Raw genomic sequence first — 25,862 nt, 5'->3', positions numbered from 1 at the left:
GGATTGTACTTAAAGAAGGCCTCTTCTTATTTTCACCATTTTTGTACTACACTAACAAATAGAAACAAAGAAGAACCTCAGGGACAAATATGATGTCACTCTCCAATACTCCCCGCCATCGACCTTCCTCTTATTCCCCCCATTGTGTTCTTTCCAGAAGAGCTGTGCTAAAAATAAGATAAAAGCAGATAAGCATAGTGGAAAATAAAGTACATGGGCTACTTGAACTCAGTTGGGCATTCTTAACACACATTTCACAGATAAAATGTTTAACTTTCCACATTTTTAAGGACACCTCAAATGATGCATGCGACCTTTAGGTGTTAAAATGGTAGCATTTGTTAATTAAATCCAAATACATTGCTGTGTTAACTTCCAGCCAGTTTTTTACAACCTCGGTAGTTTAATCATTTGTTAACACTATCTCTAACATACCTGCTGATTGGACCTGTCTCCAGTCTGTGCACTGTTAGGCTCGTGCTGTGGCATCTTGCGTCCTACCGCGCACACCCGGGTGGAGTTCTGCATCTCCAGTAGAGAAGGGCCGGTTGAGCAGAACTCGCGAAAACAACGCTTGAAGTTCTCATCCAGATAGCCGTAGAGAACCGGGTTTAGGCTGCTGTAAGTGTAATATATACAGTTTTAATATCATTGAACAAGAACTAAAATGTGGAAAATTAGCTGATACAATTTTGCTGCAAGTGGCAAATTTGACACTTTAAGCATCACTTTTCTATTTTTAAGATATTTTATGACAATAGGTGAGGGTGGGAACGTAGATCGACTTGTAAACCGAGAGTGTTGCCTTTTGCCTCGGCTCCCACTGCACCACTATGGACAGATAGAGGGGATGCATGAGTGCAGATGCTGCACCAATCCGTCTGTTGATCTCTCAATCATTTTTAACCTCACTTCTGAACAAGACCCCGAAATATTTGAACTTAAGGGATGATCTTATCCCAAACCCAGACAGCGCTTGTCACCCTTTTCCGGCTGAGAACTATGGTCTCAGACTTTAAGGTGCTTATTCCCATCCCGTCTGCTTCACCCTCTGCAGCAAAGCCGCAGTCAGAGCTGAAGATCACGAAGAAGCTAACAGCACCACATCATCTGCAAAAAGCAGAGATGCATACTGCATACAAACCGGACCCCTACCCCGCTAAAACTGCGCCTAGAAATTCTGCCCATAATGAACAGAATCAGTGACAAATGGCAGCCTTGATGGAGTCCAACTCCATCTGGAAACGAATCCGACTTGCTGCTGGCAATGTGGACCAAACTCTCCTGACGAACACTCCTCTACTGTACTCCCGAATAGACCTTACCAGGGAGGCTGAGAACTGTATTTCTTCCTGCAGTTGGAACACACGCTCTGGTCCACCTTCTTCAAAAGGAGGACCACCACCCCCATCTGCCAGTCCATAGGTACTGTCCCTGTTATCCATGCGATGTTGCCGAGGCGTGTCAAGCATGTCATGCCCAGAACAACCGACGCCTTAGTGATCTCATCCACCCCTGGGGCCTTGCCGCCGAGAAGGATGTCATGTCATGACCGAAAAAACAATATCCCGGATAAAAGCGGCTTAAATGAGTTTAATAAACGGAGCAGCATATTATGCACAGTCTTGAAGACTTAACAGACACCTTCTAATAGGGATGGGCAAACGATGGCTCACGGGTCGCATGCAGCCACCCAGGCTTTTTAATCCGACCCACCAGAAAAAAACGGTAGTGCTAAATGCTACAATTGAAATGTTGTCCCTTGTTTCTATTCCTGTAAATTATTTTCTACAAAACGAAATAGTGCACTGCAACAGAGACCAACATTCGAATAACTTGCTACATGTCTCCGTGACAGCTACTTCTTTTAATCGTGTATTTATTTTAACAATCAATATATTTATGGAATGTAATGAAAAAAAACACCCAATGCATTTTGAGTTTTTCAGTGCAAATAATTGAAATTATTTCCCAATAAGGGACATAATAATGACTTTACTTTAAATCTGAGTTTTTCAGAAGCAATTTGATGAAATGATTATTTATAGACAACTATAAAATGAAATGTGGCATGCACTGTACACGTCGATGTCTGTATGTGTATTTATTCATAAATGCACATGAGACAAATTGTATATGCCTACTTTATCTTTTTTCCTCGTGTATTTTTTAATGTTGGTGTGTAAAACTTAAATAATTCATGTTTAAGATTTTTATCAGCAGATAAACAACATTGAATAAATAAGTGATTTACATCCTGACCAGGCTCTTCTGCTAATATTTATTAATCCAATGGGGCCTGCGACTCAAAAGGTTTGCCCACCCCTGCCTTTCAATCTTGCTCAATACATCATATTGCTTTATTGTCACGAGGCAGTTATGTAGTCTGGTACCTGTTTGTGTAGCCAAGGGCGATGCAGAAGTGCCAGGTGATGGTCTGGAAGGTGGAGCTGGAGATGTTAATCAGGGCGATGATGATGACGAAAATATGGATGGGCGTCCAGCACACTATGAAGACAGCCACCACTACCAGCACCATGCGCGTGATTCGGCGCAAGTTACGGTCTTTTTCCTGCACCAGGACGTCAGATGTTACCTACTAATAAATTTACTCTGTTTTTTTCTGGTTTTAATATTGGTCTCCTCGAAGGAGAATGCAGAGGATGCCTGGGTTCTTCGTTTCTTTTACCATTATGCACCATCTACAACAGTGGTCTGTAACCTTTCATGTACTATGGACTGGTTAAATGACATTATTCTCGCAGCCCAGACCAAAATTAACAGTAGCACCAATTATAATGATAGTACGAATAGGCTTAAATCCACTGTATAATCACTTGTTCACTGGGGATGTAGATGACTCGGAAAAATGTGTAAGATTTTATTTTATCATCACACTGCTTTAACCACTGGTACCACGTTGTTGAAAACGTGGGGCCATCATTAAAACAATGAACACCATAGCAAAATAAAATTTACTATGTAAATTTGTGTTTAGAATCGGGTGCATAGTAACAACGTGGTACTGTGAGTAAAGATAGTGTGATAATTAGATCAAATTGAATGCTTTTTCCTGTTATTTACATCCCTAAAAACAGTGGTTAGAATTCAGCGTTGCGGTTAAGTGATCCGTGAGCGGTGAACTACTGTAAAACCTTGAGACAAATGTACGATTTATATGTTATAGTCAAAATATAAATGTCTATTTTTCTAAGATAGGGCAACTTTCATTTATTTCTGTGCGACCCAGTACCAAACAACACATGGCCTGGTACGATTGGTGTGGCTGCTCTTTGATAACCACACCCTTTAGAGAGGATCTTTTTTTTGTAACCTTGGATAATTAATACGAGAGAGGCCTTTAGAAAAGATTGGAAATTTCTTATCTGAGGTTTTATTTTTGCAGGCCTCTCCTGTTCTCCTTGCAGGTTACAAATTTATTGATGTCTTCTCTCCTTATGTAAAGTGTTGACTAAACTATGAAAGTCATTCTGATTTTTGTCCTTCGAGTTGCAACGTATTAGTACAGACCTTCAGACGTCCTTTGTTTTCATTATACCCAACCACAAAATTGTTTTTTCAATACACATAACAATTGTTACCTACTGATCGATTCTCAGGCCACCTCTAGCTTTGTCTGTTTTTATGATTTTCTTTAGTGTTTTCACGTGACTAAAATCAATCGGAGCGTTATTGAAACAGGCGAGTGGGGGGTACCTGCGAGCCGGACAGCATGCGGACGCTCTTGAGGCGCAGGACCATCAGGCCGTAGCAAACGGTGATGATGAGTACGGGCATGATGAAGGCGAAAATGAACACACAGATTTTCAGCAGGATGTCCCAGTACCAAGATGGGTGTGGGAAGATCAGCTTGCAGTCCACGATGCTCGGGGCTGGGTGGTACAGGCAAAAATGCAGATAAAATGGGAAAATAGATATGAGATAGATAGAGCGAGATACAAATACAGTGAGAGAAAGAGAGAGAGAGAGACAGAGAGAGAGAGAGAGAGAGAAAGAGAGATAGGACATATATAGAGGTTTAGATATATGTATAAAGAAAGAGATATACATATATGTATATATATATAGAGAGAGATTCAGACAGACAGACAGACAGACAGACAGACAGATAGATAGATAGATATTTGGTTTTCTAGTTATGTCACCAAAAAATAGCGAATTTTTTCACCAATGCCGTTTGACAATATTTATTTTCATTTCTTGTATAATATAAAAATATTCACTAAAATTGAAAAAAATCTTATGAATTGGTATATTATATATATATATATATATATATATATATATATATATATATATTTATATATATATATATATATATATATATATATATATATATATATATATATATATATATATATATATATATATATATATACAGTGCATCCGGAAAGTATTCACAGCGCTTCACTTTTTCCACATTTTGTTATGTTACCGCCTCATTCCAAATTGTATTATTTTAATCTCTTATCTCAAAATTCTACACAAAATTTTTACATTTACATAAGTATTCACAACCTTTGCTTAATACTTGTATCAAACTGCCAAAGGTGGATCAACAAAGTCACAGTCAATGTATATGAAGATATATGACATAGCAATTGGCCTAGATTATAATAATAATAAATCATACATTTAATAATACATTTTTTCAATTTAAAAAATTCCCATTTACCAGTTTATCTGCAAACAGATGCATCATCCCTTCAATATTATTGATGAATTTGCTCCATTCCAATTTGTTTCTTAAATGTAACAGCCATTATGTCATTGCTGCTCCTCGTTTGGCGTCTTGTGCCCTACGTTTGTCCTTCTGTTGTTTTGCTATTTAACGACTAATTCTAAATGAGGTTGCGACTCAAGTAAACACGATTACGAAAGACATTCTTATTAAGAGTTAGCTTCAGAGCGGTGCTTCTCACAGCTTGCCCCAACATAATTCAAGCAAATGAACACATAATGAACTCTACAGTCGACTCGCTCTGGGCCTTTTGAAAGGAGCTCACTATTTACCACATTTTCTGTGGCCAAAGAGTTCCCGGTGACACATATATAGGAGTCGCTGCCATTGTCATCCTAACAGCAGCGGTAATGAAGAGAAAATGGACAATTAACTTTGCCAAGAGTACTCACACTGCAGGAGAGTTTGGACCTCAAGGAAAACTGGAGATATGAACATGCAGATTTTATGATAACAAAGAGAGGCCTCTAAAAATGTTTAGGTTTCAATTCCAAATTACAGTCGATGTCCAAATTGTTACCAAGCCCTAATCATTATGTTCGGGTTCGGGCCAGGCTTCTCTCTCGCTGACTTATCAAGTCAAGTCACATTGATTTGTATAGCCCTTAATCAGAAGATGTTCCAAAGGACCGTACAGGATTTCAACTACACCATCCTCCTGAGCTTGTCCACACCTTATTGTTCTTTGTTTTTTTTATCCGTTGAGGATCCGAGCTATGAAATCAATCCCTCTCTTGCTCACCGCGTTTCGTGCCCGTGGCAGTGGGTGGAGTGGGCGTTATTTGGGTTATTGGCAAAGTCGGCCAAAAACACTCCTACTCTCGAGTACTCACAAATAAACTATGAAAGTTCAGGTTTGCTTTGGGCTCAGGTCCCTCAAATCAAGTTAATTGGTCGGGCTCGGGTGGGTCGCGCTTTGATATCTACCATGTAGCAAATGCTTAGCTAAAACTAAGATAAAAATAGATAGACGTGGTGTAAAAATGTTTTACAAAGGCTTTTTGAACTCAGTTGGGCATTGTGAACACATATTAATTAGATAAAATATGATATGTATTTTAAAGCACACCTCAAACAAGGCACACCACCTTTAAATGTTCTTGTTTTACTCGAAAATAAGCTGAATGAAATATAATAAGGTAATACGAGCATAATTTTCAGCCGATGGGGTATGAATTTGTGTTCCTCAGTAATTTTTTGCAGTGTGTGCTGTTAATGGGGCCGTTATATAAAAAATAATTTCCTCACATGTGCTGACAGTGGAGGCCATGAACATGACTGGGAGGCCAATTGCAGACGACAAGATCCAGTTGCAGACGTTGACGATTTTGGCGTTTCGCGGCGTGCGGAAATCCAGCGCTTTAACGGGATGGCAGACGGCCACGTAGCGGTCGATGCTCATGGTGGTGAGCGTAAAGATGGACGTGAACATGTTGTAGTAATCGATGGACATGACCATCTTGCAAAGAACGTCTCCAAAGGGCCACGTGCCCATCAGATAGTTGACACTCTGGAAGGGAAGCGTGCTGGTGACCAGAGCGTCGGCCAGCGCCAGGTTGAAGATGTAGATGTTTGTGGCTGTCTTCATTTTAGTGTACCTGTGCACAAAAACTAGCATTGGGGGCGCATTTGGAGAACATAGGGTACAGTAGCAAAAAAAAAAAAAAAAAAAGTAGTATTTTCAGGACCATATGGCCCACCTACAATTTCCAGATTGGCCAGAAATGTGAAAATGCGCCTTATAATATGTTTTCTGGACTTTAAGGCGCACCTGCGATTTCAAAATTGGCCCGAAATTTAAAAGTGCGCCTTATAATGTTTTTTTTTTTTTTTTTTACAATAAGACGCACCTACAATTTCCAAATTTGCCATAAAATTGAAAATGCGTCTTATAATGTTTTTTTCTGGACTATAAAGCGCACCCACTATTTCAAATTTGGCCAGAAATGTGAAAATGCGCCTTATAATATGTTTTCTGGACTTTAAGGCGCACCCACAATTTCCAAATTGGCCCGAAATTAAAAAGTGCGCCTTATAATCTTTTTTTTTTGTAATCTAAGCCGCACCTACAATTTCCAAATTGGCCATAAACTTGAAAATGCGCCTGATAATGTATTTTCTGGACTATAAAGCGCACCCAATATTTCAAAATTGGCCAGAAACTTGAAAATGTGCCTGATAATGTATTTTCTGGACTATAAAGCGCACCCACAATTTCCAGATTGGGCAGATATTTGAAAATGTGACTTAAAATGTATTTTCTGGACTTTAAGGCGCACCCACTTTTTCCAAATTGGCCATAAACTTGAAAATGCACCTTATAATGTATTTTCTGGGCTACAAGGCGCGCCCACTATTTCCAAATTGGCCAGAAACTTGAAAATGCGCCTGATAATGTATTTTCTGGACTATAAGGCACACCTACAATTTCCAGATTAGGCAGATATTTGAAAATGTGCCATATAATGTATTTTCTGGACTTAAAAGTGCACCTACAATTTCCAGATTGGCCTTGAGGGTATTATTATGGTACAAGGTACAAGGTATTATGGGATACGACCATATTTGTGCAAAGGATGATCAATCAAAAACTTTGCAGACAATAGCAAAGCATCTCAAAACATTGTAGGCAACAGAAATTGCCGAAACCCAACCCCAAGACCACCAGCGGTACAGATGACAAATTAAAAGGTATTCGATTTTACCTCATTATTACACTTTTTACGGTGCCGGAAAACGGATATTGGAGAATGGAAAAAACGAAACTGTCCTGACCTATATCAATAGTTGCAAAGTTTGATTAATAATCAGATGCACCAAGGAGTTATTAACCTCTGTTTCCCGAGTGAAAAAATATGTTGACTGGAGAGGGATGGGTGCTACCAGGCTGTACCTGCCCAAGACACACCACAGGAAATGGTGCCCCTACGACCCCTGGTGGTTAAGGATCCAACCAACCAACCAACCAACCATATATATTGGACTGATTCAATGTGGAAAATTTTGAAGATGGTGCACGTAGTACAGTGAACCTAATTGAACCTGTTGAAAACATAAGACATATCCGTTAATACAATTTAATCAGATAAATATTGCATTACTTTCTCAAGGCTCCATCAATAATCGTTAATTTTCAACAGGCACAAAAAACAGTTCCATGATATAAAACTAATCATTAAATAAAAGTAAAATGAAAGAAGACAATATTATTCAGGCACCCTCAGTAGAGTTTTTTATCCAAATTGGAAAAATTGACACAAAAAACAAACAACTCTCTAGCTTTTACTCAACTAAATATTTTGAAATTTAGAAATCCATTAAACCAAAAGAACACTTTCTTCAAGGACAGTGAAAATCTTCTTCTATATTTTTTAAATGTTTCTTCATCTTTCTTTATCTCCATTTGTCTCGCTTTCTCTCTCTCTCTCTCTCTCTCTCTCTCTCTCTCTCTCTCTCTCTCTCTCTCTCTCTCTCTCTCTCTCTCTCTCTTTCTCTCTCTCTTTCTCTCTCTCTTTCTCTCTCCATCTCACTCTCTCTCTCTCTTTTCTTTTAATTCCTTCTCCCTATTATTTCTCACACTTTATTTTTCTTTATTTTCTTCCTCTCTGTCTTTCTTTCTTTCACTGATTAATTATTTCATTCATTCATTCATTCATTCTTTCTTTCTTTCTTTCTTTCTTTCTTCCTTTCTTTCTTTCTCTATTTCTTTCTTTTTTCCTTTCATTTTTCATTTTTTTGCTTTCTTTTTTATTTTATTTTCCTCTCTCTCTTTCCTATTCTCCCTTTGTCTATCTTTCTTTTTCTCTTCTGTGATTCTTTTTCTTTATTCCTCAATTTCTTTATCTCTCTCTTTCTTTTCCTTTCTTTTCATTTCTCTATTTCTTACGCTTACTTTTTCTTCTTTTCTTTTCTAGTTTTTTCTTCTTTTGTCCTTTTTCCTTCTTTTTATCCATTGTTTACAGCCCTTCAAGACTTATTGTGATGAAGGGCTATACAAAATGAACATGACTTGACCTGACTTGAAAAGAAACAAAAAAAAACCTCCATGTTTTGTCACGTTTGATACAAGAAGAATGCCAGATTAGGGGGTGTAGAAAAAAACTCTCACAGGCCTTTACTTTGACATATGTGGTCTGGAATCTTCATCATAGTGGCTGTGTCATCTGGCCTAGCTTTCTATATTTGGTGATATATCCAGGAAACCATTTCCTTCTAATTCTTCTTTGGAGTGCATTCAACATTTCTTTGCCACTTTTACAAATGAGAGCCCAGATTGCATGTGGCGGAAGACACTTAAGTCATTATTCCCATTCCATGAATATTTTTGTAGAAGAGGATGATAAGCGAAGTGGAGGAATCGAGAGGGGGGGATTAAAACTACTCAAATTATATCCATTAGAGGAGAAGACGTGGCTAGCAGAGGAAATTTGAGATTTTCTATTTAAAACTATTCCATTTGATGGAAGTTTCATTTGACATTTTTTTTAAGTCAGATCCATACACACAAATACATTCCCATTTACATGTATAGCCTACAGTACATCCTCGTCCTCACAATAATCAATGTAGTCGGAACAATATAACCTTAACACACTGTAGCGAATCACAATTTTGCACTATAAAACCCTTAATGTCTTTTTTCTGTTTTTTTTTCATACCTTTGATAATCCCAAATCCTCTTAACAAGCATGCAAGATGACATGTTTGTTCATTAAATTCGAATTACTTTGAACACTGACAACTTGCCAGGCTTGTTATTTCCTAGCTTCATTGTTCCACGGATGGTTAGTTTGAGACGCTAGCGTGCCACGTGCTACGTGCAAAGCATTTTCAATGCCTTCGTGGGCCAAATCGTTTCTTGTTAACAGTTTTGGGACGACCGTGATACAATGAACGCAACTACTTTTCTCTGTAACGAATACTGTAACGTTATTAGAAAAATAGTACCGTAAATTCAGGACTATAAGCTGCTACTTTTTTCCCTAACTTTCAACCCTGCGGCTTATTCAGTGATGCGGCCAATTTATGTAATTTTTCTAACGTCCGCTAGGGGCGCTCGAGTGTTGCTACCAGTGACTGCCCTGTCAAAGCTATATTATTATTATTAAAGCTTTGAAAACTCTCTCTGTGTACCGTCTTTCTTTGTAAACATGTGTAACCCATGTATAATATGTATTTGCAACTGTATATTTTTATAATGTATTTATTTGTATTTATTTTAGACACTTACTCTGATATGTTTTGCACAGATGAACAAAAAATGAGGGGCGGAACAAACGCGGGGTGCCGAGTTTAAGTGGGGACCGCTAAAGGTGAGGGACAGATAAGGAAAGAAGAGGGGGTAAAAAGTTGGTTAAAGAAAAAGGAGTTGTGTGAGTAAATGTGTTCATCTGATATATTTTTCCCACCCTTACCTTTGGAAATATACACTTTTTTCCTTGGATTACTTTCAACGGGACCTGGACTCTGCAGGTCTGCATCAAATCTTAAGTACCGGTATCATTTTCCATTCATTTTGCCGGCTGGGATTTTTGAACTGTGGACTTTAATGAAGGACATTAAGATCAAGTGTAGTGTAAAGTGTAGGTGGTTGTTCAAACCTCACATAGCTTGGCCTTTGGCTAAGTTGATTTTTGCAATCCAGAGATGGAATAAGAGCTTGCTCTGTCCACTCCACGCATCGGCCTGGTATTGCAGTACCTCCGGGAACGGTGCATTCGCAATGATCGCAGCGAGGCTTTAGGGATAGGACCTTAGCTTGGCCTTTTGGCTGAGAGTAAGTTTCCCGGCTCCTAGGCTTTGTAGCGTATTATGAACTGACCGATAACGGATAATGAATAACGAAGATAGATCAATAACCCTTAAAAACCCCCCACATTTAGTTTAAATCGCAGGACTTGAAGTCAGGTTTGTGTTAATTTTGTGTTTGTGTTACATGTTTAAATGTGGGCGCATGCGGCTTATATACAGGTGCGGCTTGTGTATGTACAAAATCGGTTTTCTTCCTAAAATGTGGTGGGTGCGGCTTATAATCAGGTGCGCTCTATAGTCCGGAATTTACGGTAACTCACCTGTTGTTACTACAGGTAACATTACTGAGTGACTCATTAAATCTAGATAATGAATTATGATGTTTTCCGACTGCTGAATCGTTCGACATCACTCTTATTGTCACCTCCAAATCCGCTACTGAAAATGGGTGGGCATGTGTATACAGACACTCCCCTACTTACTACCATTCGACTTACGAAAAACAGTATATGCGAACATTTTTTTCGGGATGTTGAAATATATCTGGACGTTGCTGTTAGTTTGATTTTTTTTGGTGTGCACCTTTTTCCGGGTAGAGGACAGTACTGTAGTGCTTCATTCCGTGGCGCTGTGGGAGGTCACCCAGCATCGACCCTGAGGAAGAAATCTGGCTACCACTTCCTAGTTTGTGTGTAAACCTACTGTACTGAATCTCCAGTGCGCTAAGAACTTCGACGTTTTTATTGTTTGATATCTCGTGCATCTATTCAATATGGTTGGTGTTAAGTGTAAAGAAGAGGCGAGCCGTTTCTTTTGAAATTAAAGTGAAATAAGAAAGCTTGATGTGGTTGAGAAAATTGTCGGAACGCTTCTTTCCGGCCACTTTCTACCACGGAGGAGGACCTCTCGAAGCACATCTTCCAAAAGTAAGTAATATCTAACTATTTATCTTTATAGAGCTTATCATTTTATGAAACGTTTCTTTTTTAGAACAAAACAATCCAGGTTACTTATACAAGCCTCAAACATAATTATATAAACCTTAAACATACAAAGTATAGCACTGAAAATATAGCACTTATGGAAAAATTCAACTTACAAACGATCCTCTGCAACCTATCTCGTTCATAAGTCGGGCAGCGTCTGTATCTACTCACAAAGTACAACTAAATACAGTTTTAGTGGCAGCTACAGTGTATGAATTTCTCCTCATGTAGAAATTCTCCCTACCATATGTACAGTAGTCGCATCTTGGCCAAGTTTACAAATATATAATAAAACACTCAAGTCAGGGGGGGCCATCTTATAAGCCCATATTTACCGTAGTTGTGTGTGACCGGTAGCAAATGGTAGGCAGTGCTTAGGGAAGGGGGCGCGGTCAAGTTAAGTCATGTTTATTTGTATTGCCTTTAATCACAAGGAGTCTCAAAGGGCTACACAGACCACAGATGATTGCAAATCATCCCAGTCCCAAAGAAATCAAGACCTGAGGAACTCAACGACTTCAGGCCGGTCGCCCTGACATCACATGTGATGAAAACCATGGAGCGGTTGCTGCTGCACCACCTCAGGCTACAGGTCCGTCACGCTATCGACCCTCTGTAATTTGCTTACCAGAAGAAGGTGGGAGTGGAGGATGCTATAGTCTACATGCTACACCGATCCCTCTCTCACCTGGATAGGGCTAAGGAGGCTCTGAGGATTACATTTGTGGACTTATCCAGTGCCTTCAATACCATACAGCCTCTGCTACTGAGTAGGAAACTGACAGAGATGGGAGTTAGCTCACACCTTGTAGAATGGATTACAGACTACCTGACAGGCAGACCCCAGTACGTGAAACAGGGGGGCTGTACATCGGACACTGTGGTTATCAGCACAGGATCTCCGCAGGTGACCGTGCTCTCTCCGTTCCTATTCACTTTGTATACATCGGACTTTAGTACAACTCTGAGTCCTGCCACGTATAACCATCAAAGGAGAATGTGTGGAATTTGTCCAGACCTACAAATACCTGGGTGTGCAGCTGGACAACAAACTTGACTGGACTGCCAACACAGAAGCTCTATGTAGGAAAGGTCAAAGCCGACTTTATTTCCTCAGAAAGCTGGCCTCCTTCAACATCTGCAAAAAGCTCCTGAAAATATTCTGTGAGACTGTTGTGGCAAGCGCCCTCTTCTATGCGGCAGCGTGTTGGGGAGGCAGCGTCATGAAGAAGGATGCCTCTTGTCTCAATAAACTGGCGAGGAAAGCGAGCTTTGTTGTGGGCACAGAGCTGGACAGCCTGACAACAGTAGCTGAGAGACGGGCACTACAAAAGCTGCAGTCAATCATGGACAATTCATCACATCCACTACACAGCATTATATCTATCTATCTATCTATCTATCTATCTATCTATCTATCTATCTATCTATCTATCTATCTATCTATCTATCTATCTATCTATCTATCTATCTATCTATCTATCTATCTATCTATCTATCTATCTATCTATCTATCTATCCATCCATCTATCCATCCATCCATCCATCCATCCATCCATCCATCCATCCATCCATCCATCCATCCATCCATCCATCCATCCATCCATCCATCCATCCACCCACCCATCCATCTATCTATCTATCTATCTATCTATCTATCTATCTATCTATCTATCTATCTATCTATCTATCTATCTATCTATCTATCTATCTATCTATCTATCTATCTATCTATCTATCTATCTATCTATCCATCCATCCATCCATCCATCCATCCATCTATCTATCTATCTATCTATCTATCTATCTATCTATCTATCTATCTATCTATCTATCTATCTATCTATCTATCTATCTATCTATCTATCTATCTATCTATCTATCTATCTATCTATCTATCTATCTATCTATCTATCTATCTATCTATCTATCTAAACCACAGACCATTGTTACACCATCCACTGCTCTCAAACCTACATGAGTGCAAGGAAAAACTCAAAAACCTCAACATGAGGAAAATAAAGAAACCTTGAGAAGGGACCGCACATGAGGTAATACCCCTTCCAGGATGACCAGGCTGCAATGGATGTTGCAATAACAAATAATACACAGATATTGTCAACAGGAAATATAGGTAATTTATAAGCTATAGAATAGAAGTGTGTTTTAAGCCTAGATTTAAACCGTTCCACTGAGGTCGCAGATTGAATCTCCCAATGGAGAACACTCTCAAACCTGCGGTTCTCTTCTTGGCTCTTGGGCTCACGTGTAGAGCAGCATTTTCAGAGCGAAGGTTTCTCTTAGTTAAAAGCCTTGCTGCAGCATTTTGTACCAAGTGCAGGCTCTTGATTTTGGACTTCGGGAGACCGGAGAGTAGTTCATTACAGTTATCGAGACGGGAGGTAACAAACGCATGGATTGCAATTCCCGCATAATAATGGGACAGCATAGCAATGTTGCAGAGATGGAAAAAAAGCTGTTCTGATAATATTTTTAATGTGTCTTTTGAAGGACAGATTGAGGTCAAATGTGCCACCTAAATTTTTAACTCTGGGTGATATTACATTTGTCAATATTCAGAGCAGTTTTTGACAACAAGTCACAGCTTTTAGATGGACTAATAATTAACATTTCTGTCTTTTCAGAGTTGAGGCGCAAGACTAATGAGTGACATCCATCTTTTTATCTCAGACAGGCCTCCAAATTTACACAGCTTAGGTGGGCAGATTCCTCCATCGGAAGATATAGTTGAGTGTCATCTGCGTAGCGATGGAAACTGATATTATCCTTGCGAATAATACCACCTAATGGAAGCATGTAAATGGTGTTTTGTTTAAACCTGATTAAACAAAAATAGCAAACCAAGTTAACCAATGGGATATAATTTACAATAAAAGTGCGCTGAGGTTTGGTCTTTTACTTTGTAAAATTATTTTTACAATCGACTATGTCTAGAGAAAAAATAAAACACATTAGACAGCACCCAGATGCAGAGATTTTTAAGTGGTCTGAAGTGCAGACACAAAATGGATAGGGAGTGTCAATGCTAAGTTTGTTTGCAAGCTCTTAGGATAATGGGCAGGAAGAGGAAATAAAACCAAGAAAATCACAATGAATCGAGATGTGGTCCACCTCAAACACAATTCAAACGGCGCCGATTGAACACGAAGTAATCGAGCAGGGCATTATCGCAATCTACTGTTAAGGAGTGGAAATTACCTTCTGTCTTTTTCTTAGCATTATCTTGCCAGGGTAAAGGCTCATTATCCACTAAAAACGGGTGCGTGACCCTCTTTTGGTCCCCAGTTACATGCCAAACACTGCTTGTTAAGATGTGTTTCGTTCGGATCTCATACACCTCCTGCCACAGAGGGCCCCAACCGGGGTTTGAACTGGGCACAGGTGTGTAATTACTGGACACAGTTATGTCACACCTGTGGTTAGAGGAGTGTCACACCCTAACATATTTTTCTGATTTATTCTGCACTAAACTTCTCATAATCCTTGAAAAATATTCCTCCCATGATAAAAAAAAATTGCAACTAGGGGAGCAAACTGTGCTTAACCTAAGAGTGTTAAGAGAGCAAAGCAATGCGTGGGAGAACACAGTTACGTGTTATCAAGTGACCTCTCTTCCCGCCCACAACTTTTCACGGCTACAAGTTTTCTCCCGCCGAGACATGACAGAGAAAGAGAAGAACTGCTCCAATTAGCAATGATTGTGATCGCTCCATCAATGGCACAGTTTTCACAGTTCTTTCAGCCTTTAGCTATCTGTGAAATGATCAACTTATGGTCGAACTCAAATGTAGTAAACTGAGTAAAATGCTACACGAGGAAAGTAATGATGATTAGATAAAGCTGCAACAAGGCAACACTTTACCAACAGTTCATTCTTAGAGGTTTACCTTGTGACAGGGGTTGGCAACCCAAAATGTTGAAAGAGCCATATTCGTCCAAAAACCAACCCCCCAAAAAAACATGGGTTGGGCGCCGCAAAAGAGATAAATAAAAGCTCTATCAGGAAGGCCACACATACAGAATTTATACACTGTACACATTTATCCAGAAATTCCTCGATCACGTGTTTGTTGATTTCAAAAAGGCGTTTGACGAAGTATGGCAACCCGCTTTATGGGCCACCATGCGGAATTACAACATGGGCCGGAAACTACCTCAGACTGCAAATATCAACAGCGCGCTATTTAATGGTACCATTGGGGCGTGGTTTCGAACCACAGTCGGTCTGAGACAAGGGGTTCAGTCTTTCTCCAACTCTATTCAACATCTTCTTCGAGAGGATCATGTCCGTCGCTCTGGAGAAACACGAAGGGACATTCAGGTTTGGTGGACCCAACATCAATAACCTTCGTTTTTCTGATGATATTGCCGTATTGGCAGGAGAGGAACAGTAACTTAGAGATCTGGTCAAATGCCTGGACAAAGTATCAACCCAGTATGGGATGAAAAATCAGCACAGAAAAAACTAAAGTAATGACCAACAATCCCCAAAGTATCACCACAAATATCACAATCAACCACTGAGAGCTAGAACCTGTTACCGAGTTTAGATATCTTGGAGCTGCCATATCAGAAGAAGGGTCAGAATCAGAAATCATGGCCACAATAGCTAAAAAAAACAGCTGCACTTTTATACTTAAATCCATCTGGAGGGACAAGAACATAGCAGTGACAACAAATATCAGAATCATGCAAGCGCTGGTTACTTCCACCTTCCTCTACGCTTCCGAGACATGGACTCTCACAGCCAAACTGGAAAAGAAAATCCAGGCCATGGAGATGCAATGCGACAGGAAACTTCTAGGCATCGGCTACTTAGCCCATGTGACAAGTGAAACGGTGTGCAACACCATCAGAGCGTATATTGGACCCTACAAAGAACTGTTGTCAACTGTGCACAGACGGAAACTCCTGTGGTATGATAATATGCCGAAATCATGTAAATGTAAATGATTGAAGATAATTCTCTAGAGCAGAGTCCAAGGGGGCAGGGGGACAGGAAGATCCAAAAAAAAAACTAAGCCGACAATATTAAGGAATGGACTGGTGCGTACTTTGCCACGACCCAAGGTCAGGGACTGTCAACAGTGGAGAATGCTGTCCAGAGTTGCGTCCTCATTGGTGCCACGAGGTCCCGTGCGGTTAATGGATCTGTGAACAGTGATACATTTATATTCATTGAAAACTGCAAGATTGTTTGTGACATGTTCGCCCTTCTACAGAAACCGTATCTTTTTTCATTATAAAACATGTTTGAAAAAGCGCCAGGGTGCCACCATGGAGCGGCTCCAGAAGCACTTGTTTCTGACCCCCTTCTTACGAAATATAATTTCTTCTTTCAGATATCTCCAAAACCTCATGCACTATATATATATATATATATATATATATATATATATATATATATATATATATATATATATATATATATATATATATATATATATATATATATATGTATATATATATATATATATACAGTATATATACAAATATCAACCCATTCACAGTCATTGATCTCAATGTTTTTCTGTACTATTTTTTAATTTATTTCCTTACTAAAATAATAAAGTAATCTTTAAAACGAGTAAAGTGCTCATGTACGACAGATTGTGCTCATCTTAAAGATGACTTGTTACTATATGGGACACTGCGTAATATTTGACCACCAGTGTTGGAAGTAACGTCTTACAAAGGAGCTTTAGAAGGGAACGCAACTGTAGTTACAACATGGTGCATTATTCCGCTACATTTTAGAACAGAACAGGATTTATAATGTTTCCTGATCTCTGACGGTATCTCCATTGCTCATGAAGCTACGCACAATCCTCAATAAGCCAAATACAACATTTTTGTTAGGTGACATGTTGAAAATGCTTACAAGATTCAACTAAATACACTTACGGTGGCGCCATCTCAAGCACAGAGTACGAGAAAGCGTAATTTAATCTTACTGATATTGTGACATTCTCCCTACCATAGATACTCGCATCTAAGCCATATTTACAACTTTTAAAGAATATACTGTAATCAGGGGGTCCGTTCAAACGTGGTAATTTTGTTGTGTGTAGCGAATGGTTGGCAGCACATGGGGAGGGGGAGTGGCTTGCACAGCAACAATGAAATCATAGGTGCAAACATGAGCACAGAATTGATGGTAAAATATGCTGAATTTGGTCTATATATTTTGTGTTGGTTTGCACAAGCCAATAAAAATGAACGTTTCTCTGCTTCCAAAGGTTGGTGTGAACATTTTCCTATTTTCCTTTATTAAATGGCTTATACTAAGCAGTTACCTAGATATTTACTTTCAGAATAACACACTACTTTTTGGTGACAGTAATCACTTTTACATTTTAAATGAAGTAACTTGTAACTGTAAACAATTGCTTTTTTCAGTAAGGCGCTCAATAACCTTGACCACTAGATATCACTGTATTGTGTAGTGCAACTGAAAATGAGTGCTACAAAGCACAAGGAAGAACACAAACCACGGAATCTCAAATCAAACGACATCTTTTTCTATTTCGCCCACGGTTTTTGTGAAGTTAATGGTTTTTGGGGTAGCAGCAAGATTGCCGCCAATCATGTCAGCTACCTCTTAGTGAGCCTCATTATATAGAAAATTGATACACATTTCTTGACTTTTTAAGAAAATGCACGTTTATATGATAGTTCATGTATTTGTGCTTATTACTTAAATCAATGTTTTTTTTTTTTTACTGAATTAAAGTTTTTTTTTTTTACAACTAGCAGATTCTAAATAATACTTACAGTCCCTTTAAAGATAAATATAACTTAACGATACTGTGTAATATTTGATCCCTAGATGTCAATTTATGGTTTAGTGCCACTGTGTCAGGACCAGAACGGAAACAGTTCAATTGCGTTTTATTAAAGGAAGGAGGAGGGGTTGCGCCAACGATCCGCTGTTCTCTAGGCGCGCTCACGTACTCTGATTGTGATCCGAACACGGAAGTGGATCTTCCGTAGCGAGCGATGGCGGTGTCAAGGACGGAAAAACAGGTCGATAGCCGGGACAGGAGAGCAAAAACGTGGTCGGGGTCAAAAACGGGTCGTAAGTCGGGACAAGAGAGCAGATGTGGTCAGGATCAAAACGGGTTGTAGCCTTAGACAGACAGGAGCAAAAACGGGACAGGTGGGAGTCAGGGTCAAAAAAGGCTTGCCAGGTATACACTGAGATTCGCAGACAGACTGACAAAAGGGGACTGACAGGACTGAGTTCAAATAGTGACAGGGAGCCAATCAGAGTCCGAGGCAGTTGACGCTAAAGGAGCGGGCACAGGTGATTCACATCGGTAATTATGAGACACTGAAAACAAGTGCGACAAATAACAAGTAAGAAACAAACTAAGGACACTTAGACTGATCAAACCAGATCAGTTATTTTCTCTTTTACTCTGCCAAGCCTTTCTCGAAGGTTTTGGATTTTAAGGGTCCCTTAGCAGCAAGCTACCGAACAATCATGTAAGTTCCCTCTGGGTGAGCTTCTCTCAGCATTGTCTCGCAGGCCACAAAAAAGTGATGTGGCGGGCCACATATAGCCCACAGGCCATTAGTTTGGAATAGAATACAGGGAGTGCAGAATTATTGGGCAAATGAGTATTTTGACCACATCATCCTCTTTATGCATGTTGTCTTACTCCAAGCTGTATAGGCTCGAAAGCCTACTACCAATTAAGCATATCAGGTGATGTGCATCTCTGTAATGAGAAGGGGTGTGGTCTAATGACATCAACACCCTATATCAGGTGTGCATAATTATTAGGCAACTTCCTTTCCTTTGGCAAAATGGGTCAGAAGAGGGACTTGACAGGCTCTGAAAAGTCAAAAATAGTGAGATATCTTGCAGAGGGATGCAGCACTCTTAAAATTGCCAAGCTTCTGAAGCGTGATCATCGAACAATCAAGCGTTACATTCAAAATAGTCAACAGGGTCGCAAGAAGCGTGTAGAAAAACCAAGGCGCAAAATAACTGCCCGTGAACTGAGAAAAGTCAAGCGTACAGCTGCCAAGATGCCACTTGCCACCAGTTTTGCCATATTTCAGAGCTGCAACATCACTGGAGTGCCCAAAACACAAGGTGTGCAATACTAAGAGACATGGCCAAGGTAAGAAAGGCTGAAAAACGACCACCACTGAACAAGACACACAAGCTGAAACGTCAAGACTGGGCCAAGAAAAATCTCAAGACGGATTTTTCTAAGGTTTTATGGACTGATGAAATGAGAGTGAGTCTTGATGGGCCAGATGGATGGGCCCGTGGCTGGATCGGTAAAGGGCAGAGAGCTCCAGTCCGCCTCAGACGCCAGCAAGGTGGAGGTGGGGTACTGGTATGGGCTGGTATCATTAAAGATTAGCTTGTGGGGCCTTTTCGGGTTGAGGATGGACTCAAGCTCAACTCCCAGTCCTACTGCCAGTTTCTGGAAGACACCTTCTTCAAGCAGTGGTACAGGAAGAAGTCCGCATCCTTCAAGAAAAACATGATTTTCATGCAGGACAACGCTCCATCACACGCATCCAAGTACTCCACAGCGTGGCTGGCAAGAAAGGGTCTAAAAGAAGAAAAACTAATGACATGGCCTCCTTGTTCACCTGATCTGAACCCCATAGAGGACCTGTGGTCCCTCATCAAATGTGAGATTTACAAGGAGGGAAAACAGTACACCTCTCTGAACAGTGTCTGGGAGGCTGTTGGTGCTGCTGCACGCAATGTTGATCGTGAACAGATCAAAGCACTGACAGAATCCATGGATGGCAGGCTTTTGAGTGTCCTTGCAAAGAAAGGTGGCTATGTTGGTCACTGATTTGTTTTTGTTTTGTTTTTGAATGTCAGAAATGTATATTTGTGAATGTTGAGCTGTTATATTGGTTTCCCTGATGAAAATAAATAATTGAAATGGGTATACATTTGTTTTTTGTTAAGTTGCCTAATAATTATGCACAGTAATAGTCACCTGCACACACAGATATCCTCCTAAAATAGCTAAAACTAAAAAAGCCCCACTCCAACTTCCAAAATATTCAGCTTTGATATTAATGAGACCTTTGGGTTCATTAAGAACATGGTTGTTGTTCAATAATAAAATTAATCCTCAAAAATACAACTTGCCTAATAATTCTGCACTCCCTGTAGAGAATGAATTGCTTCCATGTGCAAAGGGGAGCGATGAGCAAATGATGCAGGACAAACAAGCAGATTATTTAGAGGCTTATGTGCTCATGCACTGAAAAAGCCTATTCCTAAGATTTTATTGCTCAGGGTCTTCGTTAACAAGGCAGACTATAACAACAACAACGTTGCAAATGAATTAATAGCTCTGGGTTGAAAGGCTTTTTAATAAAAGTTCATATCATCCAATTTATGAGGATTGCCACTGTATCACTAAAATCTTTTAATTCATTTTCCAGTCGCTTATTAACACAACAGTTTTGGGGGTGCCAGTCTGCATCCCGGTCGACTTAGTGTAGTGGGTAAGAGACACACTGGAACGGTTGCCAGCCGATCGCAGGGCATAAAAAGACAGAAAACGATTGCCTCATAAACTCGGTCCTGAGGACAATTTTGTGCCAATATCCGACCTGCCATGCATGTTTTTATTACTCCAGAGGAAAGCTTAAATTGTTCCCTGGACCTCCAAACTCCAAGGCAGATGAGCTAACCAGTCTTCTACAGTAATTGCGAAAATTGGGTGATGGATTTGCTAATGATGCAGTACGCCAGAAGCCTGATGAGAATTGAAGCAAAAATAATGGCAGCGGACTGATAAGTTTATGTTTTATGTTGGCAAAACAATATGCAGCCTTCAGGCCTTAGTTTGCACATGCCTTACCTAAAGGATTTTTGTAAGTTGAAAAAAAAAAAAAAATCAACCTTTGAAAAAAATCAACCTTTTTTCGGTCTTGTGTCCCTCTGGCATCAGCAATCCATTCATTTTCCTGATCTTTGTAATGGAGCTTACTAAACATCGTTTGTCACCGACGCCTGAACGTACGCTACCGCTGTTTTGATAGTTCCTCTCCACTGACTGGTAACACTTTCCAAACACCCTGGAAGGAGGCGGGTTGGTTCTGTGACAAACTATAGGAGTCCTCACGCTGCAAGCCGTCGTTTTTTTTGTTTTTCGCTTAATATGCTCAGAGCTCGGTGGATTCTACACCGGTGCTCTTCGTGTGGGCTGATGAATTCAACCCTAAAGTCATAGAGCTAGAAGATTCCCCTCGTGTGGGAGCTTGATTAAATTGCGAAAAGAGCGGTTTGTTGTGGTGGGTAGTAAATTTACTCGGAGTAAATTTACTCGGTTACATTTACTTGAGTAAGTTTTGGAAAATGTTGTACTTCTAGGAGTATTTCCAAATCCCTATACTTTTAAGTGACTAAATTTGTGAAAAAAAAAAACGTACTTTTACTCCGCTACATTTGGCAACATTGAAGTTGTTACTTCGTTACTCAATAAATCCCCTCCACGTAAGTACGTGTCTTTCTGTCTCAGCTAAGGTGCATATATTTCGATGCAGAACTCCGCCAGGCTCTACCCGTGTAACCAATTAAACGTAGCAGCCCCGTCACGTGACCATATTCAACTTCAGCGGGAGGAATTTCGTTTACAGATGAAACCGATCGAAAATATCGCTCAGCAATACCGACTATGAAAACACAGAAGAGGAAGAGCACCCCTGGTGGCCTCACCTCAAAAGCATGTTCCTCTAAAAAAGGCTGCGAAACACCCGCTACAATATGCAATGCCTCCTTAGTTCGAGCTCATGGGCTGTTACTGCCTGCAGAGCCTGTGCTTGATTTGTTAAATTCATTTTCATTGTATTGTTTATCAAAGCACATGAATTTACAATGATTATTTCAACCTTCTTTTAAAATAAATGTGTTTTTTGTTGATTGGATGGACTTGATAATTTGATAATCTCATTGGTTGTTTTAAATAAATCAATAAATACCATGTTGTTACAGTTACTCAGTAGTTGAGTAATTTTTTCACCAAGTACTTTTTATTAAGTATTTGGATGACTACTTTTACTTGTACATGAGTAATATTTTTCTGAAGTAACTATACTTTTACTTGAGTAACATTTTTGGCTACTCTACCCACCTCTGGTTACCGGTAAGCTAGCATCGTTCATGGGATAAGGCTAGTGTAGGTGCTGTCAATATAACAATATTAGTACACCTTGATAAAAAAATCAAATCTGTTTCACCTATTACATGCAAACCACTGCAAATTACGCCCCCTTAGCTACACAGTTCCAGCCATGAGAAAGCTCTGATAATTGTGTAGTAGTAACTAAGCAGAAAATAGGCAATGTTGGTGCACCTTGACCCGTAAAACCTTCCATGATTGCTTCATTCTAAATATATGCCTGTTACAGATTCTCTTGACACCCACACACACATCTGAATATTCATCAGCGAGGTATTGAGATCAATTTTACCATAAATTCCGGACTACAAGCTGCTACTGTTTTGCTAAATTTTAAACGCTGCATCTTTAAATAGTTTTTTTCTTTTTTTTCGTGGTATCCGCTGAGGAAAAAGGCAAGCTGTTATATTGCCCAACACATGTTCTCTAAATAGAAAACACCGCGGTGATGTCTGGAAACATTTATGATGCACTCTGAGAGGAGGTCGGATCGGAGGCAGGCAGAAACAGGTAAGCAGAGTTCTTAGGTAAACGGGAAATCAGGAAAGGCAAACAGAGTTACAGATGTACACTCTGACGAAGAGGTCTGGGCGCAGCGCGTTTAAGAGCGAAGTGCTAGCCAATCAGAAGGCGCCCACATGATTGCTCCAGGAGATCAGAGTTAGTAATCATGACAATTTATATACTGTAACACATAAAATGGGCAAAACGATAGGTTTGACAGTAGTTTATTTAATATTTACGACACACTCATGATATTTCAACCTTTTACCTGCAAATCAAAGCCACGGTTTGTACATCCGAGTTGAACAGGGGTGAATGTTATCCGACAAAAAGGCTACACTTCTCCTTCTTTATCTTTCAGTGGTAAAGTCTGGTCGCTAAGGATTCATTTAATCCTCAAGGAACGCTAACAGGCAAATGTAACTTAGTCTGGTACGGCGGTAGCCACCAATGACAATGCAAAGATGACCTCCAGGTCTGTGTTACCATCTGGCACTATTCTACACAGTTAGGTTACCTTGGCGCTGTCATCCAGAATTCTAGGGCTCACACTGTATATTGCGCATTGCAGCCTTCAATCCCGTTTTCTTTCCACGCAGTAGTAAATTTGTTCTCATCGTGGTCACATGATCCGGACACAGGTGACGTCAAAAAACTCAGAGAACTGAAAATGACGCAGCTGAAAATGCCAACAGTTGAATAAGGCTTTTGTTTTTTTTTTAAATCATTCCACAATCAGTCGAAACAAAATTCTTGCATTCCTCTCTTCTGCCTGTGTCACTTGCCTACTTGGTAGGCAGATTACTCAACGCTCTATCATAAAAGCCACATCACAATAAACCCAAAAGGGAATTACGTTTTAAAAAAATGTCTTCCCACGGCGGCAAACATTAGAGACGCTCATCCTTATTAAATAAAAATAGGAATGTGTCTTGTATTCATAGAAATCACTTGATATCTCGTATCCACATCAGTCATTGACTCTGTAACGTGTTTTTTGCCTCTTAAGTCTGAAGCATCAAAATGGAGCTGAAAGCTGGAATGTGTAAAAACCTGAACACTCGGGGTTCATTTGTTTTTCTTTCCTCGTCATTTATGCTACTCATATGTCAGCAAACTAACGAACAAGCTATTATTCAACCACTCGCAAGCTTGTGCCATGGTTCAAACTATGGAGTGTTGGCTCCACCATGTTGTGTTTTTGGGTTCTTTCAAAACAGTCTGGACCACGGTGGTCTGGGTGAATTCACATGTCTTCTAATCTAGTTTTTATGTCCGTTTTATGTTGTATATCATGTGAAGTCTGTCTGGAAATTATTGCTTTACAGTATTGTGTTGACTGCCTTGCCTTGGTATGAAGGATTTGCGTGAGGCAAAATTATGTACAGCATGTACATGTTCAGGTTTTGTGAATCCAGACTTTTGTTTGCTTAACAATGTTGGGTTCAAGCAAGTTTTGGCCTTTTATTTAACAGTTAAACATTCCACATTTGGGTGCCAAGGTGTTAACTTGTTTGGGTGTTTGAGCATTTGGGTTGGCCATGGTCCCAAAAATTTTGGTGCGTGTTTTTCGCTACTTTTTCCCTTTTTTTAATTTTTTATGTTTTTGTATGTGTTTGTGTTGCTGTCAATCACCCCTCTCGAGGGATATGACCAGGGTAGGTAGGTAGATAGAAACATTCCACAATGTTGTGCATGCCCTTACTTTGGTCTGGACTCAAGCATGTATTTGCTTTACAATACTGTGAGCACCCTAATTGATTTATCGGCATGAGTCTTTGAACAAGACCACTCACGGCTGCACAGTGTTGAATCTTTAACGCTCTGATCATTCCTCAATGTTTTGCACATGGGGTTTGGACCGTTACTAACCTGGGCATGTGATTGTGCCAAACTGATGTCTCTCTATATTATCATACTTCCTATGTTTTCTTTTATTGATGTTCACTCACTGTTTGAGTACTGTTACCCAATGTTAAATCTATTGCATCGTGGTCATCCTGAAAGGGGGAATACATACTCTCAAGGCTTCTCCTTTTCCTCCTGCTGAGGTTTTGAGTTTTTCCTTGCCTGCATGTTGGTTTAAGATCACAGGATGTATGTAATTGTAACCTGTGCAGTCCTTTGATACACTTTGTGATAAGGGCTAGCTCTACATGTTCTAAAGACGCTTATTCTGTGTAGTGTGAGTGCTGTGTGCCCCTGCTTGTCACAGACCAGAACGGACACAGGACTCATTTGCATGCGTTTCTCAGGTTTTCTTGAAACAGATGTCATTCTGCTTATTGCCAATAGCTTACAAGCTTTACAAACTTGTTGTCTGCTTTCCAGCCAAATATTTATTTTTTTGCAGCTTGTAATCTGCAGAATATGATTTTACTTTCGGTGCCATTTCGTTCAGTTTAACTTCCGATCGCTGCACGTCACTGAAATGCGCACTTTGCCACCAGACCTTTCGTTTTGGCGCTGCACTTGCAGTGAGCACTTGATTTGAGAGTCTCAACCCCAAATAAATCCCAAGCTGCGTAGTTCCACCAAAACGTGCAGTTCGGTGTTTGAAGTAAAGCTTTGCGTGTACTTTGGTGGCAAATTAAAGCTTCGGGTTTATTTCGGGCTTGGTTATCAAATCAAGTTAATCTGCCGCGTTCGGGTTTGTATACCCGT

The 25,862-nt window shown here is 39.9% G+C and overlaps 1 protein-coding gene and 1 pseudogene across 1 annotated transcript in view; one reads left to right on the top strand and one right to left on the bottom strand.

Annotated features, from left to right (window-relative positions):
• oprm1 (opioid receptor, mu 1) overlaps positions 1-25,862 on the bottom strand; it is a 43,476-nt gene that overhangs the window by 1,663 nt on the left and 15,951 nt on the right. The window contains exons 2-5 of the mRNA XM_088351242.1: positions 6,011-6,360; positions 3,718-3,893; positions 2,394-2,572; positions 436-619 (exon numbers count right to left, since the gene is read on the bottom strand). Coding sequence (XP_088207368.1) covers positions 436-619; positions 2,394-2,572; positions 3,718-3,893; positions 6,011-6,360 — 889 coding nt within the window. The remainder of the gene's footprint in view (positions 1-435; positions 620-2,393; positions 2,573-3,717; positions 3,894-6,010; positions 6,361-25,862) is intronic.
• Positions 10,271-10,484, top strand: LOC148353759 (U2 spliceosomal RNA; annotated as a pseudogene).

Source organism: Urocampus carinirostris, chromosome 13 (assembly GCF_059441175.1).
Source record: "Urocampus carinirostris isolate Australia breed hairy pipefish chromosome 13, RoL_Ucar_1.0, whole genome shotgun sequence".
Taxonomy (NCBI): Eukaryota; Metazoa; Chordata; class Actinopteri; order Syngnathiformes; family Syngnathidae; genus Urocampus; species Urocampus carinirostris.
Note: the sequence above shows the minus strand (reverse complement) of the source record. Positions and strands in the feature narration are given on the sequence as shown.